This window comes from Calypte anna, chromosome 5A (assembly GCF_003957555.1).
Source record: "Calypte anna isolate BGI_N300 chromosome 5A, bCalAnn1_v1.p, whole genome shotgun sequence".
In the NCBI taxonomy this organism is placed as follows: domain Eukaryota; kingdom Metazoa; phylum Chordata; class Aves; order Apodiformes; family Trochilidae; genus Calypte; species Calypte anna.
Window position 1 is genome coordinate 6220353 of NC_044251.1, and position 15821 is coordinate 6236173.

At 38.4% G+C, this 15821-nt stretch overlaps 1 protein-coding gene across 1 annotated transcript in view; it reads right to left on the reverse strand.

Annotated features, from left to right (window-relative positions):
• Nucleotides 1-15821, reverse strand: part of FUT8 (fucosyltransferase 8) — a 108638-nt gene that overhangs the window by 24691 nt on the left and 68126 nt on the right. Inside the window, exon 9 of the mRNA XM_030451967.1 lies at nucleotides 8397-8634. Coding sequence (XP_030307827.1) covers nucleotides 8397-8634 — 238 coding nt within the window. The remainder of the gene's footprint in view (nucleotides 1-8396; nucleotides 8635-15821) is intronic.

A 15821-nucleotide genomic window follows, 5' to 3' on the forward strand; every position in this document is an offset into this window, starting at 1 on the left:
TATGTTTTCCTTTTTGAGAGTATGTATTGCAGTCTTTAAATTCTTACTACGTACCTATCTAAAAACCCAAGATGGACAAGACTTCATTCTCTGCCCAGCACTGGTAAGAAATTTGCACTACAGAAGCACCCTGGTGTATGTGTCCTGTTCAGTTTTGAAATGGCATGATGACTGTAATAGATGGAAATATATATAAGGCTAACACAACAAATAACATATACAGGGAAAGTTGAATTATGCCAAGCTAATTAGGAATTGTTAAGGTGATAACTAATACCTGTGTACTATTCCAAGCATTCAAGTTGATCTTCTGACATCACCCAGGCACTTCTGCTCCTTCTGCCTGTAGTCCCTCTAGACCACAAGTCCCTCTAAAGATTTCTTTTCCATTCCCATGTTTCTGAACAGAACAATGCTGCTCTTTTTCAAAACCTGTGTTTTTCTTGATCCTACTTCTCACCAGTACAGAAATTATTTAACCAAGTATCCTTGTTTCTCTGCTATGTCTGCCATGAGTGCCAGGGCACTAAAGAGCAGGATGGGATTTTAACCAGGAATAACTTTGCTGTATATTATAAAGTAAAAATTAACTCAAGAGTTAAATGTCTTCATGTGGATTTCACAAGGTATAAAATTACTCTTCCTACAAATACCTTCTGCTGTGCCTATCTTATTTGTCCTAAGTGTGATTGCAAATTTTTACAGTCTACAACACCATGTCCCTGGAAAATACCTCTCCTAACAAGACTTTTAGGAGCTTCTGTGTCTGAAACAGTAATTAGAAACACTATTTTCCATTGTTTAGAAAATTACCTACATTATGTAAAAGCAGCTGTGACAGTAACTAATATATTCTAAAGATAAACTCTCAGTGCTTCTTTTCTGTATTTGGATAGCCACATCTTCCTAAGAAGCAAAAAGCTTGTTATCAAATGGCAGCACAACAAGAACTTAAAAATAATTAAAAATAAATAATGTACATTTGGGCTACAACTCAACTTATTTTAGGACCAAAAGAAGCTTCAGCTCTTCACTTGTGCTGCAATCTAACTTTTCAAAGCAAAACAAAGGGGAAAAAGCCAGGAATATGTTTAACAGTTTTGGTTACACATGAATATGGGAACTGAGATCAACTGCTACAAAACAATCTTCTAAATACAAGTTTCTTTACAGTATTCTCAATATATATTTTTTACAATTGTGAGAAGGATTTACCTTTCAAAAAACTCTCTGTGTGAATAAAAGTTAGTAAAAATCAGTTCATGCCAAGAAAAAACCAAAAACTTCTCTAACCATGGTTTAAACCAGGATGCCAGACTGTTTCAAATTACTTGTAAAGCTACACCAAATCTTGCTGTTCAGTTTCTATGAGATCCAGTATCAAATTATGTTTTATAAAGTATGTAGAACTCACAAAAAGCAACACTAAGTATTGACTTGCAGTGATAAAAAAACGTTGCATGCCTAATTCTTAACTTTAGAAGTGGTAAAACTGAAAAAAGTCACACAGTACTTTTATCTGGTCTGCTGGCAGTAAAATTAGCATAAACATATGTTAAAGCAGAAATCTTTTTTAAAGGCACCATTTAAAACTTTTTTTATATCTCATGATACAGAATTACTGCTGGGAAGGAATGTCATTGCTTTTGGAATATACTGACATTTTTGCCTCATTATCAATTGTGTGATTTCCACCTCTCTCAGTTTCATATCTATATATTCATTATAAACACAGAATATTTTTGACTCAAAGTCTTCTAATCACAAGAGGACTTCAAAATGTTCCAAAGAATGTTAACTTGAAAAATCACCTTTTAACCACTAGGAAAGATCAGTATCAGTAGCTTGATTTCAAGATTAACACAACTGAGAAAAAGGGAAGATAGAAAACAAACCACCATTCCCCTGTATGTTTCACATGTAATGTCAAGAAACTTGAGTTAAAATGTAAATAATGAAAGTCAGTGTACAAAAAACGATATTAAGAAACAGCAATAGAACTGGATCATTTTTTCTGCAAGATTTTATAAAGAAAAGTGGGATCTGGGTGCAAAATATAATGTGTACAATTGTATGCAAGTTAAAAAATATTAATCTGATTTAAGTAAAAGAAAAACCACTTTCAAGGAAGATCTAGTTCATGGAATGAAACCTTTTTATTTACTGCACATCTGCAGAGCATTTTGAGTTTGGTTTGAGTCTGCAATTTTCATTTAGTCCTTTTGATTACTGTTGCCTGATTGGCTTTAACAAATTAAAAATTAATTTTGTGTACCCACAGTATCCTCATTCTTGAATTATACATAGAAACATATTAGTTAATTCATATTCTAAGATTACAGTTCAATGAATACTTAAAAGCTGGCACTACCACCAAACAAAGAGCTCTACCATTTTTTTCCCCCCCTGGGTTTCCCTGCTTTAAAAGCACTCACTCTGAGGCCATGGCCAGAGGCAGCAAAGTCAATATTCAAAGGTGACTGCCAGAAACTTTGTTTCAGGTTTCCTTTTCCAAGTTATCTTTCATCTTACTGGTTTGCAGGCTTCTGGAAAGAGCACACACTACTATTTAGAATACATAGATGGCTTCTGTACCTCTACGTCCCTTCACTCCCCATCCTGTAATGCACATATGGCCCTAACCATGTATTAATTTGATTAACCATGCATTAATTTGATTAACCATGTATTAATTTGATTAATCTGTTTTTTCCCCCATTTATTATACGTTTGGGTTTTTTCTTTAGGTATTTTAGAGCAGTTTTTTCAATGTGTTATTGGGCAATGCCACAAGGGCATCAGAAATCAGTGAGTAAAAAAATGTAAGAGGCCTATTCTGGTTTAGCATGTTGCAGTGAAAACAGAACATTATGACCCAGCAATTAAAAATATTCATGCTCAATATAACTATTTTAAAGAAAATTAATTTAAAAATCTAATGGTAAAGGTCTTCCCTATTTCCCTGTATTTTGGCTCTTATTACTAATAAGTCATACACACTTCTGAAAACAATTCCTACCTAAATTATACATTAATAGTTTGGCTATAGATAACAAGCAAAAATTAACTACAAGTAAGTTAAAGTTGCAGGCAAGGTAGAGTTTTTAAATTTGAAAGAACATGCATACAACTGTCTTATTGAGATTTTTCCCTAAAATGACAGTATGAAAGTGAGTAAAATGAAGAAAAAGGAAAAATCATGCCACTGTGTAATGTAATTGCTGCTTTTGCAGAAGCTTGTAACAGAATTCTCAAACTTTTTCACATATTGAAGCTAGAAAGACTGAATACATGTCCAAAGCAAAGAACAATTCTTGCTGGAGATGACATGGGATGAGCTGACCCCTAATTCTCCCTGCAGACTTTTGTTATCAGTGTTATGCCTGCTTATTAAAATTTATCCTACTTCCCAAATACCAAAAACATGATAATTTCTTCTGAAAAGACAAGCTTAACTGTCCTGGCAGCCAGGAGAGGACTGCATCAAAAACATTTTAAAAGTATGTCTTTTTAGCTCATCTAAACCTCTTTAATTCTTTGCAGAAGAGACTAATATCTAAATTGTCTCAGTCTATTGGAAGTTAATTAAGAATTTCAGACTTCCTTGACCCTGTAAAGGTACAGAGAATGAAATAAAAATAAAATAAACCAAAATCTATATCAATTGAGAAAGACATTAAAAACAAAGAAATCTTCAGCAAAACAGAATGCCTTTCAAATTTACTGGCATTAAGTACCCAGTGAAAATTCCTACTGAAGCCACACTGATGTTAGTAAAAGAGACGAATTGTCAGTATCATTCCTCATCAGTGATCACAGCATTGCAGGAGATTAAAATTCAAGAGTTTCTGGTGTGTTAGTGGCTAGGCATTAGGCTAACCAGAGAAAGATTGTCTTTCACAGCTGAATGTCCTCTGTCACTAACATTCAAACTGAAATTAGCAGCAGTCACTAATTAAAAAAAAAAAAAAAATTGGTCACATCAAGGTATTTCACACATTCAGCCTTCAAACTGTTCATTCTAATCTAGAAACTAATTATTTAAAAAACAAAACCAAAAACCAAACTGTACTTTTGTACTTTCACCACCAGGAAGCCCATATTGCAGCAAATCATGATGTACTTCAACAGATTTTCATGAAAATATGTAGTCTTTTTAAGCCATGTGTGCATAAGGGCTCCAGAACACTGTTTACAGCTTATGAGGCTAAATGCAAGGCTCAGGAAACTGCCTGCAACTGAATTCTGAGATGACACCAAGCAGCCTGCCCAGAACCATGCCCAGATGGAGGTTTCAGTTGCTAGCTTAGCCAAACATGAATATAATTTCAGCTTTTTTTCAATGTCAGTTTCCCATTTCTACTTATTTTGAGAAAACAATGAACCATTTCTAATAGTACAAACAAAACAGGAGGAACTGACCCTTTGTAGGAATTTGACACAGCTTACCACTTACTTGCCTGCTTTTCCTGTACTTTCCCTCTCTTCCAAAGCAAGTGGTTCTGGACAGTCATTAGTCATGACAATAAATGACCAGATTATCATCAGCCATAATCAACACTTTGCACAGTTGCATTAATTTACCACATTTATCCAAACTTCTGCTCAAAGCAGGCTCAGACATAAGATGAGGACAAGTTGCACAGGGTTTCAGCCAGACAGGTCTTGAAAGCCTCCAGGGATGAAGCCTGCACAGAATTTGTTGAAGAACAGAACTTGTTGAGATATATTCATGACTAAAAGCTTTGGCCTTCAATCAGCATTTTTCTTGGTGTGGTATCTAAAATAAGGACTTGGAAATGTTCTTTGCCATCCACAGAAGACCTAAGACTACCTTACAGAATTAGAGCTTGCTTTGGAAAGGCAAGTACTGTTTACACATTTTATCCCTAACTACAGTGCTCTGCAACTTCTTCCCTGCTCTTCCTCTGAATTCAGCAAGGTTATGGCAGCTGAACCTGCCCAGAAGCTACAAGCAGCTAAGTGGAGGAGAATTTTAATGTAAAGAATATTCGTAAAATCTTTTCCACATAGACAACAATGGACACTGTGAGACTGGAAATTTGGGCTGATTCCAACGGGATGAGGTTTAACACGGCCAAGTGCCGGGTCCTGCACTCTGGCCACAACAACCCCATGGGGAGCTCCAGGCTGGGGACAGAGTGGCAGAGAGCAGCCAGGCAGAGAGGGACCTGGGAGTCTGGATTGCCAGGAAGCTGAACATGAGCCAGCAGTGTGCCCAGGTGGCCAAGAAGGCCAATGGCATCCTGGCCTGGATCAGGAACAGTGTGGCCAGCAGGTCCAGGGAAGGGATTCTGCCCCTGTACTCAGCCCTGGTGAGGCCACAGCTTGAGTCCTGTGTCCAGTTCTGGGCCCCTCAGCTCAGGAAAGAGATTGAGGTCCTGGAGCAGGTCCAAAGGAGGATAACCAGGCTGGTGAAGGGACTCGAGCACAAGTCCTGTGAGGAAGGGCTGAGGGAGCTGGGGGTGTTCAGCCCGGAGAAGAGGAGGCTCAGGGGAGACCTCATCACTCTCTACAACTCCCTGAAAGGAGGCTGGAGCCAGGGGGAGGTTGGGCTCTTTTGCCAGACGACTTTCAACAAGACAAGCGGGCAGGGTCTTAAGTTGTGTCAGGGGCGGTTTAGGTTGGATATCAGAAAGAATTTCTTTATGGAGAGAGTGATCAGGCATTGGAATGGGTTTCCCAGGGAAGTAGTGGATTCTCCATCCCTGGAGATATTTAAAAAGAGACTGGATGTGGCACTCAGTGCCATAGTCTAGCAACTGCAACGGTGGTTCAAGGGTTGGACTCGATGATCTCTGAGGTCCCTTCCAACCCAGCCAATTCTATGATTCTATGATCTGACTGACACTTAACACACTTACAATGTGTAGGATCATGGGAATTTTGATGAAGTTTGGTTCTTGTTATGACTGTACTCAAACAGGCCCTGGTCTGAACTGTCCACTGCACAGGCAAATCTCCTTCCTCTACATATCTTCCAGGGTACACTTCCTCACTAAGCTGCCAGATAACAAAGATCTTCAAGCACTATTGGACCCAACATGAGTAAGAAATGTTACAGACACTCTCGAAAAAAAAAAGAACACAAATGAAACAAACAAAACCACACGGCTCTCCAAGAAACATCAGATCCCAGCATATAACACAACCCCCAAGAATTTTCAGTAGGATGTAAAATAATTTATGAAGCAATCATTCCAAGTAGTACAATTGTTGAAGACACAGACAGTTCCACTGTAGGAGTCCTTGAAAGGCAGAAGTTCTTCCTACAATAGGCTAGGGGACTGAAATACTGTAAGAAGCTATGAGAGCCACAAACACCATGTAATTGTGATACCTGAGACACTTAGCAGAACAATTTTTCCCTGTCTGGAAGTAGCTATGGAACTGACCTCATGTTCCACCATTTCAAAGACAGAAAGATGAATGAAGAGAAGGAATGAACACCTACATGTTGCTTTTCCTCTCCTTATTGATGTTAATTTCCAAGCCCAATGACTAGTTCAGATTCCTCCTGAAACACAGTGTAAATCTATACCTGTTGGAAAGGAAGGGGAATATTTCTTGTGACTTTAGGGCACAGGGTGCAGTCTGCAATGACCTGAAGATTTGGTCATTCTTCCCTGCATTTAACTTCACATAGCAAAATCTGTGCATCAGGAGTAGCCAATAGAAGCAGAACAAAAACAGTGGGGAGGAAAACAGTTTCTGCCAACCCAGAGCTGAAAAACTCTGCTTGCTAATTCAAACAAACTGTACATTGTCTCTATGGCACAGGCACAGTACTGGTCTACAAAAGTCATGCTGTAACTCCTGTAGGTTGATGAGAAAACTGTATGCTAGAATAGTACCTCAGCAGTAGTATCTCAACCTCTTACTCCTGAGTGTAGTTTCCACAATTGAGTACTGAAAGCCCCACACATCTTTTAAATGTTCCAACATAACCAAAGTCACAACTGTTGCTGCCAAATACATCCTCAGTCAAATAGATACTGGAAAGAAATTCTTCAGTCTGTTCTGAAATCTATAGGCACAAATAATAAAAAATATCAGTCCTTCTTATCTGTCCTTAGGCAGAGTTACCCAGTCAAGATACCTTTCTGAGGCAAGATGAATGTGCTGCATGCTACAATCAGAATTTGAATCAGTGCTGACAGACAAAGGAGCTATAAGCTGAAAGCTGACACAGTATCTTCCCTAAATTTCTTTTGTCCAGAGCTTAGCCCATTCTATACCCATTGTTAGACATTAATCCAATAATTATGTGGACTAGAACAGGCAATAATACAAAATATTATTAAAATTAACATTCACATTCCACTTCTCTATAACCTAATTGTTTAATTATGCTTTTTCAAAGAATGCCCTTTTACCAATGAGGATATGTGAGGACATGTCACAAAACCTACCCACTCATTGTTAAGAACAGTCTGTTGTATTCTGTTTGATCAGCTGTGTCTTCCTTGCATTTATTGTAACATTGATAAACTTCCACTGTAATACCATGTACAGACTTAGAAAAAACAAGTATGCCTAACAGAAAAGTGTCATTAAAACCTGGGGTTTAAAAACCTGACAACTGTACCCATTAAAATTATCTGTGTAGAAATCTTAAAAAAATTCTTCCTAGTATTTATCACAAATGGAGAGCAAAAGGTCAGCACACTGCCAGCCATCTCCAGTTCTGCTCTATACTCAATTTTTACAAATGCCTGAAAAATGCTGGAAGTACGCAGAAAGAACTATAAATCATGCAGATGTTAATAACTCTTCAAGATGTGAATTCCATTCAAATGACTGCTTTTTACTTTGAGCTATTTACAAAGTTAATTAATCCTCCAAACATGAATGCCCACCCAGTTCTTCAAGCAAAATCATTCAGCCTAGGATAAGAATGCATTGACTCAGTGATCTACAGATACAAAAGTACTCAACATTGCCACTGTCTTTACAATCTGAATTTGGAGACAGTTCACTTAATGTTCAAAATTTCAATTGTTTCATAATTTTGTTGGTGTGTGACTGACTACTGGACACCATTTTGTTTGCATTTCTTTTGCTTTATATTTGAAATACGCTTCATTGTTTCAAAGCTTACAAACAACATCCTCTACTTAATACTCTATTCCCATCAACCCTGGATTAATATATGACACACAACACTGTGGCAGACTGCTGAAGGATTATAATTTAAATCTGAAATATCACATTTTTCTACTTAAAAAAATATCTGCCAAAGCAGAGATATCTTCATACGTTATGGATGCAGTTGTAGCCGTGGTTACACCTAACATCAAAGACAGAGGTATGTAGGTAGTTCTATAGGAACAAAGCTTCAAAAACCAAGGAGAAATGACTTAGTTAGGTCTTACCTGACCAGTGTCCTGTGGTTGTGCCTGTTCTGTCAGTACATGTCTCACTGACAGGCCTGAACACAGTCTCCCAGCCCCCAGTAGCATAACGCCAGTTCTGAGACTCCAAGATGAGGGTGCGCTGGGTGCCGTAGGCGATCATAAAGCAGTAGACGACATGATGAAGCTGACAGCCATAGCCACAGCCTTTGTTGATATTGCACACCAGTTTCTTGGCTTTGCTGCAGTCCTTGGGGTTCTGTAAGTGCAGATGAGAAAGTGAAGCTGCAGAGATGAGCTACACAAAGCCATGCTTCTTTCTGAAAACCTGACTGATGTCACCCGTCACCTGAGCCTGCCCGCTATAGCACAGCTCCGGCTGAAATGGATGAAGAAGCACCAGCTCCTTGCAAAATTTATGGAAGTTCTTCACTATGAACATGGAAAGTTATTGAACATGCTTCACTCTCCTAATATAAAACAGAATCCCTTCAAGATTTTACATTACTTTCTCATTTGTAAGTCTGTCAGAATAAGCTAACATTTGGGTGTTCACATTTCAGCAGTGTGATTCCCAGCGCTGGGCTGCTCTTCCCTTGGGAATTTCACCAAGTTTGTTGGTTCTCTTTCAATGAGCACACATCCAACCAAAGAAAACTTTCACCTGTCTACAGGGCACAGAACAAAACAAACACTTATTAATGGGCTGATTCCCAAACTGACCAAGTGCTCAGTGCAGAATATAAAACAGATGAGTAGACTGAGAAAAGCCAGGATTTTACTCTGTAAAACAATATCCTACGCTTCCACAATCCAAGGAGCAGCAACAAAGAAGGCAAATGTCTGCATGATAGGAATTCTATGTTTAGAAGTACAAACTTATAAATATTGTCATGTATGTGGACCATGCAACAACATGACCTACAGTAGTTTGTCCTTCTGTAAGATACAGTACTTTGCTTTGCTTGGTTTTGTGTGCATATTCATAAGGAAAGAATTCCATGAAAAAATCTTTGTCCTCCCACCAGCTCAGGTTGCTTCAAGCCCCATCCAACCTGACCTGAGACACTGCCAGGGATGGGGCAGCCACAGCTTCCCTGGGAAACCTGTGCCAGTGTCTTGCCATTTATTGATAACTTTAAAAAACCTGGGATTTCCTAAAAAAGGTGAAATTAATTACCATTGAGAAGGAAGAATTACAACCATGTTGCATGCAGCTGAATTGTGTGTGTGTTCACAAACCAAAACTGCCAGTCAAAGCAATCCATAAAGGTACTCAGTTGATAATGGATAAAACCAGTCAGTTTCAAATCCAGTTAAGACTGACAGATTTTTTTTCTTCTGGCATAAAGTCAGAGAAAAGAGTATAAACCTTTGATTTGAATGACAGATGCACTCTGTTCTCACTCCTGACTACACTGTTCAGCACAGTCTTATATACATCTGAGTTGTCTACAAAATCAAAAGAGGGATGGAAGAGAGTTGGAGGATTGTCAAGCTCTGCAACAGCCATACAGCTGCATTAAAAACCCAAACAAACCTCTCACATAAAATCCAAAAAAATCACACACACAGAAAAAAAACCCAAACCAAACTAGAAAGCAACAGACCAAGCACACAAAACATACTTCAATATGTAGAAAATTAGATTTTCAAGCCAGAGTTTACACCTCTAATTTTTCTCAGAATTCTTTCTAAGCCACTGCAACTGAACACTGTAAAAAATTTTCAGAACTGTAAAATGGTTAAAATACTTATGGTAAAATGTAAAATGGTTATCTATTTCTTTGGAAGAGGATGTTAAATGTCACGTAAAATAGAAGTTGATTTTTATAACTGGCAGAATGAGCTTGGCACTCTTTCATCACCAATAACACAGGCATAGACTGCTGCTGTCACAAAATTCAGGGTTTTCACTAAACTGATACAGTTAAACTCTTCCCCAAAAAAACAGGATTTGCCATTATTTCCTACTTGGAAGCATGGACAGGTTCCAGCTCCTTCTTACCTTAAGAAGATTTTCAGCCCTAAAGTCTGCAAATGAACTCTCCTGCCTAGGTTACAAGAAAAGCAGAATATATCCAGGTTTTCTCCACAGGAAATGTAGCTCCCTAATTCTTCTGCAGCACCTGACAGCTTTTGTAGTAGAGTACACAGGCCAGAGAAGTGCAGCAGATTTACACAAGTCTGTCTGAAATCTCATTTACTAATGGAGCTGGGAAATAACCTATGGCATTGCAGTCCTACAAAACTGCATAAGTAATGAGAGAAATAGTAGTGTTTCCTCTTGGATTTAATTAACATTCAGTGCTTTGCCTGTTTGAAGGACTATCTTTGAGTGGCTTCTTTCAAATAAATGACTGGGTAGCTAGTTTATTTTCATAAGACTTATTTAAAACTCTTCTTCTGTATCCATTTAAAAACTGTTTTAACTGAGACATGCCAAACAGGAATCACTAGGCTTCAAACAAAATTATTTCAATTATTTTTAGTACCTGTCATTCACCACAGGAATGCTGCCACTGTAAATCTTGAAAAGAAGGCAAACAAGAGTGAATACTTTGCAGACCTCTATGTATCACAATCCTTTTGAAGCTTTCTTAGTAGACTGAAATCTTCATCTATTTAGTCTTTATTCTCAGAGATACCAGGTTCCTGTATTTGATCATCCACACTTCTTCCCTCTTCAAGTTTTCTACTTCTCAAAAAAACCCCAAAAAACCCCCAGAAGTTTCTTCCTCCTCTAGTCAAAAATATGTATTTGGGTGACAAGAAGCCTCTAGGAAGTGCCCTGCCTCTAATGTTGATTTCTCTACCTTGCACCTACCCTCCAAAAATACACAAGGTTCAGCTTGAGCAAGACAATCCAGCATGCAGAGGGACTGACCATGCTATGGCTCCACAAGCCACTAAACAGAAATCCTGGAGAAAACCTCATACAGGTCTCAGAATTGTTCACACTTACTAGAAGTGGGTATCATCCTAATAACATACTTTCAGATACTGACTTTACTAAGTTAATGAAGATGACCCAACATATGTCTCAAGAAACATTCAAAAGTCAAATAACTTTTACATTTCCATGCAATAAATACTGTACGGCTCCTTTCTAAACCTCATAGAGTCAGAAAAAATGGCTTGCTGAATGCTATTTTCTCTTTAATTCTTTTGTCCCACTTTTAAATCTGTTTTGTCCAAAAGATTAACTTTTAAAATGCTTAGATTCATTGATATGCCTAAGGTTTATTTCTAGTGTTACAGTTAAGGAATGGAATTGCTTTTCCAGTTCTGTGCAATTCATTCAGCAAACTGGCAAAAACTGGGAAAAGACCTTCAAACCAGAGACAAGCTTACAATATCAAGCAGCAAATATTGGTCAATATACAATGAGAGAATTTGTTCACAAAGAGGATGAATAAGAGACAGAGATGTGCAACTTAATTAAAAAAAAAATTTTAAAAATTCACTGTTCACTCATTGGACAAAATGTCAGAGAGGTTTCCCAGGTAAGTTGTGGACACCCCCATCCCTGGAAGTGTTGAAGGTCAGGTTGGATGGGGCTTTGAGCAACCTGCTCCAGGGGAAGGTGTACCTTCCAACTCAAACCATTCTGTGGTTACAAATATATTTATATATACATTTCAATCCACCAAAGATTTCACCAGGTAGTCCAAAACTATTAAAATATATAGTAGCAAACTAGAAAAAGGAAAGAAATGTGTGTTGCATTGCAAACATCCCTGAGAAGCCACTGGAAGTAGAATTAAATATGTCAGTGAGCAGGTTCTGAGATGCATGGGAAGGTGAGGGACCAGGCACAATCCTCCCACCAGTGAGCACAACTCTTAGGGCTTCATAAGACATTTCCAGCTCAAGCCACACCTCCAAACCTGACCAAATTTGTTTTAAAGCCAGTTTAATTTTTTTATTCACTATTTAAATGACATATTTCCCAAGACAATTCAAGTAATTCTGGAAGTACCAATACTAATCGAACAAGTTTCCCATGTCCTTTCAACTAATGGATCTTTCCTGTATGGATTCTTTGCTGCCTGGTGAGGGCAAATTTCTGTCTTTTGCAATTGAAGCTCTCAGAGCTTCTTGCCTCTGTTTTCCTCAGTAATTTTCACAGAAAAATCTGCATTAAGAAAAGGTTGAATTGATGGTGCTGTATAAAAGAATGTCACAATGTAACAATAACCACCTGCTAGATGCAGAAGTTTTAGGCCTTAACTAATCCTGTCAGTAAACCTGAATCTGAGAGAGAACCTGTGAGTTGTTCTGTTAATGACTTCCCCTTAGAGGCAGACAATTATTTTGACAACTAAGTGGCACTGATTCATTTAAATGGATACAAGACAAGTGACTGAAGTTTAACCAAACTAATAGACATAGCTGTCTCCTTTAGGACAATTAGAAGAAATAGCCAAGGTGTGTCAATATCATTTGATTCACAGCCATAACTCTTGGCTGGAGTTGCACTAAGTAAGCAAACAGCACTTCTGGCCAGGGACACATTTCAGTCACACTAAAGGGTACAGCCTTTTTCCACTGATTGCTTTGCCTGTATCCTGTCTCGGTTTTAGTATTTCAAGATGAGATTACTGAAGTGTGCTCTTCACTGAATCATAGAATAGTTTGGGTTGGAAGGGACCTTTGAAGTTCATCTAGTCCAACTCTATTCCCATGCCTACTGCTAAATCTATTAAGAAACCAGAACTGGAATTCATGACATTTTTCTTACTGAGTAGGTGAATTCCCAGGATTCTTGTACTTGGAGTATATGACTCCGAATAAATCCCAGAAAGCTTTCAAATAAACCTAAGGATGCTGAGATTACCACAGGAAACCTGAAGCACCACAAGATCTGCCTGTCTCTTCTCCTGGAACAGCACCCATCTAAACACACACCTGAAGTCCATCAGCTCGTGTCCTCCTTTCCCATAAAAAAAAATTATGATGAAGAACTTTCAATGAAATTTTTTTACACTCTGGAATTTACTTTTGCCTTTGTTTCAAATTAGGCTGAATTTATCAACACCACCAGCACACTGCAACTACAACCAGCACACAAAGCCATAGAATCATAGAATTGGCTGGGTTGGAAGGGACCTCAGAGATCATCAAGTCCAACCCTTGAACCACCGTTGTGGTTGCTAGACCATGGCACTGAGTGCCACATCCAGTCTCTTTTTAAGTATCTCCAGGGATGGAGAATCCACTACTTCCCTGGGCAGTCCATTCCATGTCTGATCACCCTCTCTGTAAATAAATTCTTTCTAATATCCAACCTAAACCTCACCTGGCACAACTTAAGACCGTGCCCTCTTGTCTTGCTGAGAGTTGTCTGGGAAAAGAGACCAACCCCCCCCTGGCTCCAACCTCCTTTCAGGGAGTTGTAGAGAGTGATGAGGTCTCCCCTGAGCCTCCTCTTCTCCGGGCTGAACACCCCCAGCTCCCTCAGCCCTTCCTCACAGGACTTGCGCTGGATCCCTTCACAGCCTCCTTGCTCTTCTCTGGACCTGCTCCAGGACCTCAATCTCCTTCCTGAGCTGAGGGGCCCAGAACTGGACACAGGACTCAAGCTGTGGCCTCACCAGGGCTGAGTACAGGGGCAGAATCCCTTCCCTGGACCTGCTGGCCACACTGTTCCTGATTCAGGCCAGGATGCCATTGGCCTTCTTGGCCACCTGGGCACACTGCTGGCTCATGTTCAACTTCCTGGCAATCCAGACTCTCATGACATACTACAACTTGTTTGAGTCAAGTGGAGTAAGTTGGAAAAGATACAATACATTAGATTTTATTATTTGACAGATACAAGTTTACACTTTTTCAAGACTCAGAGCTGTGAATAATACATCCCTCTGCATGTATGCAGAGTGCTCAGAGCCTTTGTTATTGTTGTCATTTTAGCATAAGGTGTCAAATGTATAATTAATTTTAATAGAAGGGGAAAAGAGAGGATTTAACACACTGTTGAGACAGAAAAAAATTAAGTGACACATTAGATCACCAAAAATACTGAGAAATCCAGAAGCCTCAGAATAAAATCTTGTAAGCAATTTTCTTTGCATACATACACAACCTCAACTAAATAGCATGAATCTGGCCAGCTATTATAACTGAATACATTGTTGACTGCTTAGTAACCTTTCTCACTTGATTTTTAACCTTCAAAGTTGAACAGAATGTTTCCTTTTTTTTTTTTTAAATGGAGGCAAAAATATTCTGCTAGTGGGAGAGTGCACACTGAATCACCAACTTCCTAAAATAAACAGAACAAAAATAAGCACAAAAGGGGAAGAAAAACTGCTGCCTTCATCATCATTTACTCATGCTACCACTTCCAGAATACACAGTACAACAAGAGCCCCTGTCTGACTTCTCCTGCACATTTACTTAACTTGATAGTGAACATCTCTGAAAATAACTTAAATGTAGGCTCCTAGTTTTAAGTTCTTCTCTAACTACAGGGATCTAGCTAAATGTAACCTCATTAAATCAAATTTATGGTAATGCCATCCCAACAAAGTAGCAGTCAACACTATTCACATTCATTCAGCTAAATGATTTCCCAGAGAGATGTCCCAATATAATGGAGCTGTCACTGTACAACATCTATGAGAAGGAAAACCACATAGTACTTGTATTCTTCATCCAAAAAAAAACCCCAAATTAAATAAATTCCAGAGAGTTCTCTTTGAAGTAGAGTTAGGGAGCAAGGGTTGTTAAGTATTTCATTGCTTTTTATTTATTTTTTTTAAATATGTTAATTTAATGTATTTTTAAAGACAGTTGTATTATGAACAGACATGTAAATATGTAATTGCAGACCATGGACTGCTTTATGTTGCATACTCACAGTCAGCCCCATACTCCTCAAATTTCTGAAACCCACACTAGAAAATCAGCCAGCTTGACTTCCAAATGTGTAGCCACAGACATATTCCAGCTTTGGGTGATGACTTGCTTATAATAATGAGAGAGATTGCAAATATCCAGAGAAAAAAAGTCCAGTACCCAGAAAAATGGTCTGTAGTTATCTTAGCAGGAAGTCTTCTTTTCAGCATGAAACATGGAAGAATTGGTAAAGGCAAAGCTGTTACACTAAATGTCTAAAAAATTTTTAATTAGTCAACTCTAAAGAAGATTATGTGGATTCCGGAACAAATTAACCAAAGGAAGACTTGTGGTAAGGGACATTTTTTATTGATAAGTAGATCTAAAGTAAGGGCAGTGGAAGAAAAAATATTCAAGTTTCAAAATCCAACTGAATTTAAAATTTTGGGCATCATTTTCAATGTTTCCCAGTGACACAAAATTAAGGTTGACCCTTTGTAAGCTAAGGAATATTTTAGGCTGCATAAAAAACAAGGTAAGAAAGAACTGCATTTTGGTGCTACTCTATAAACTAATATTCCATTGCCATTTGTCAGGTAGTGG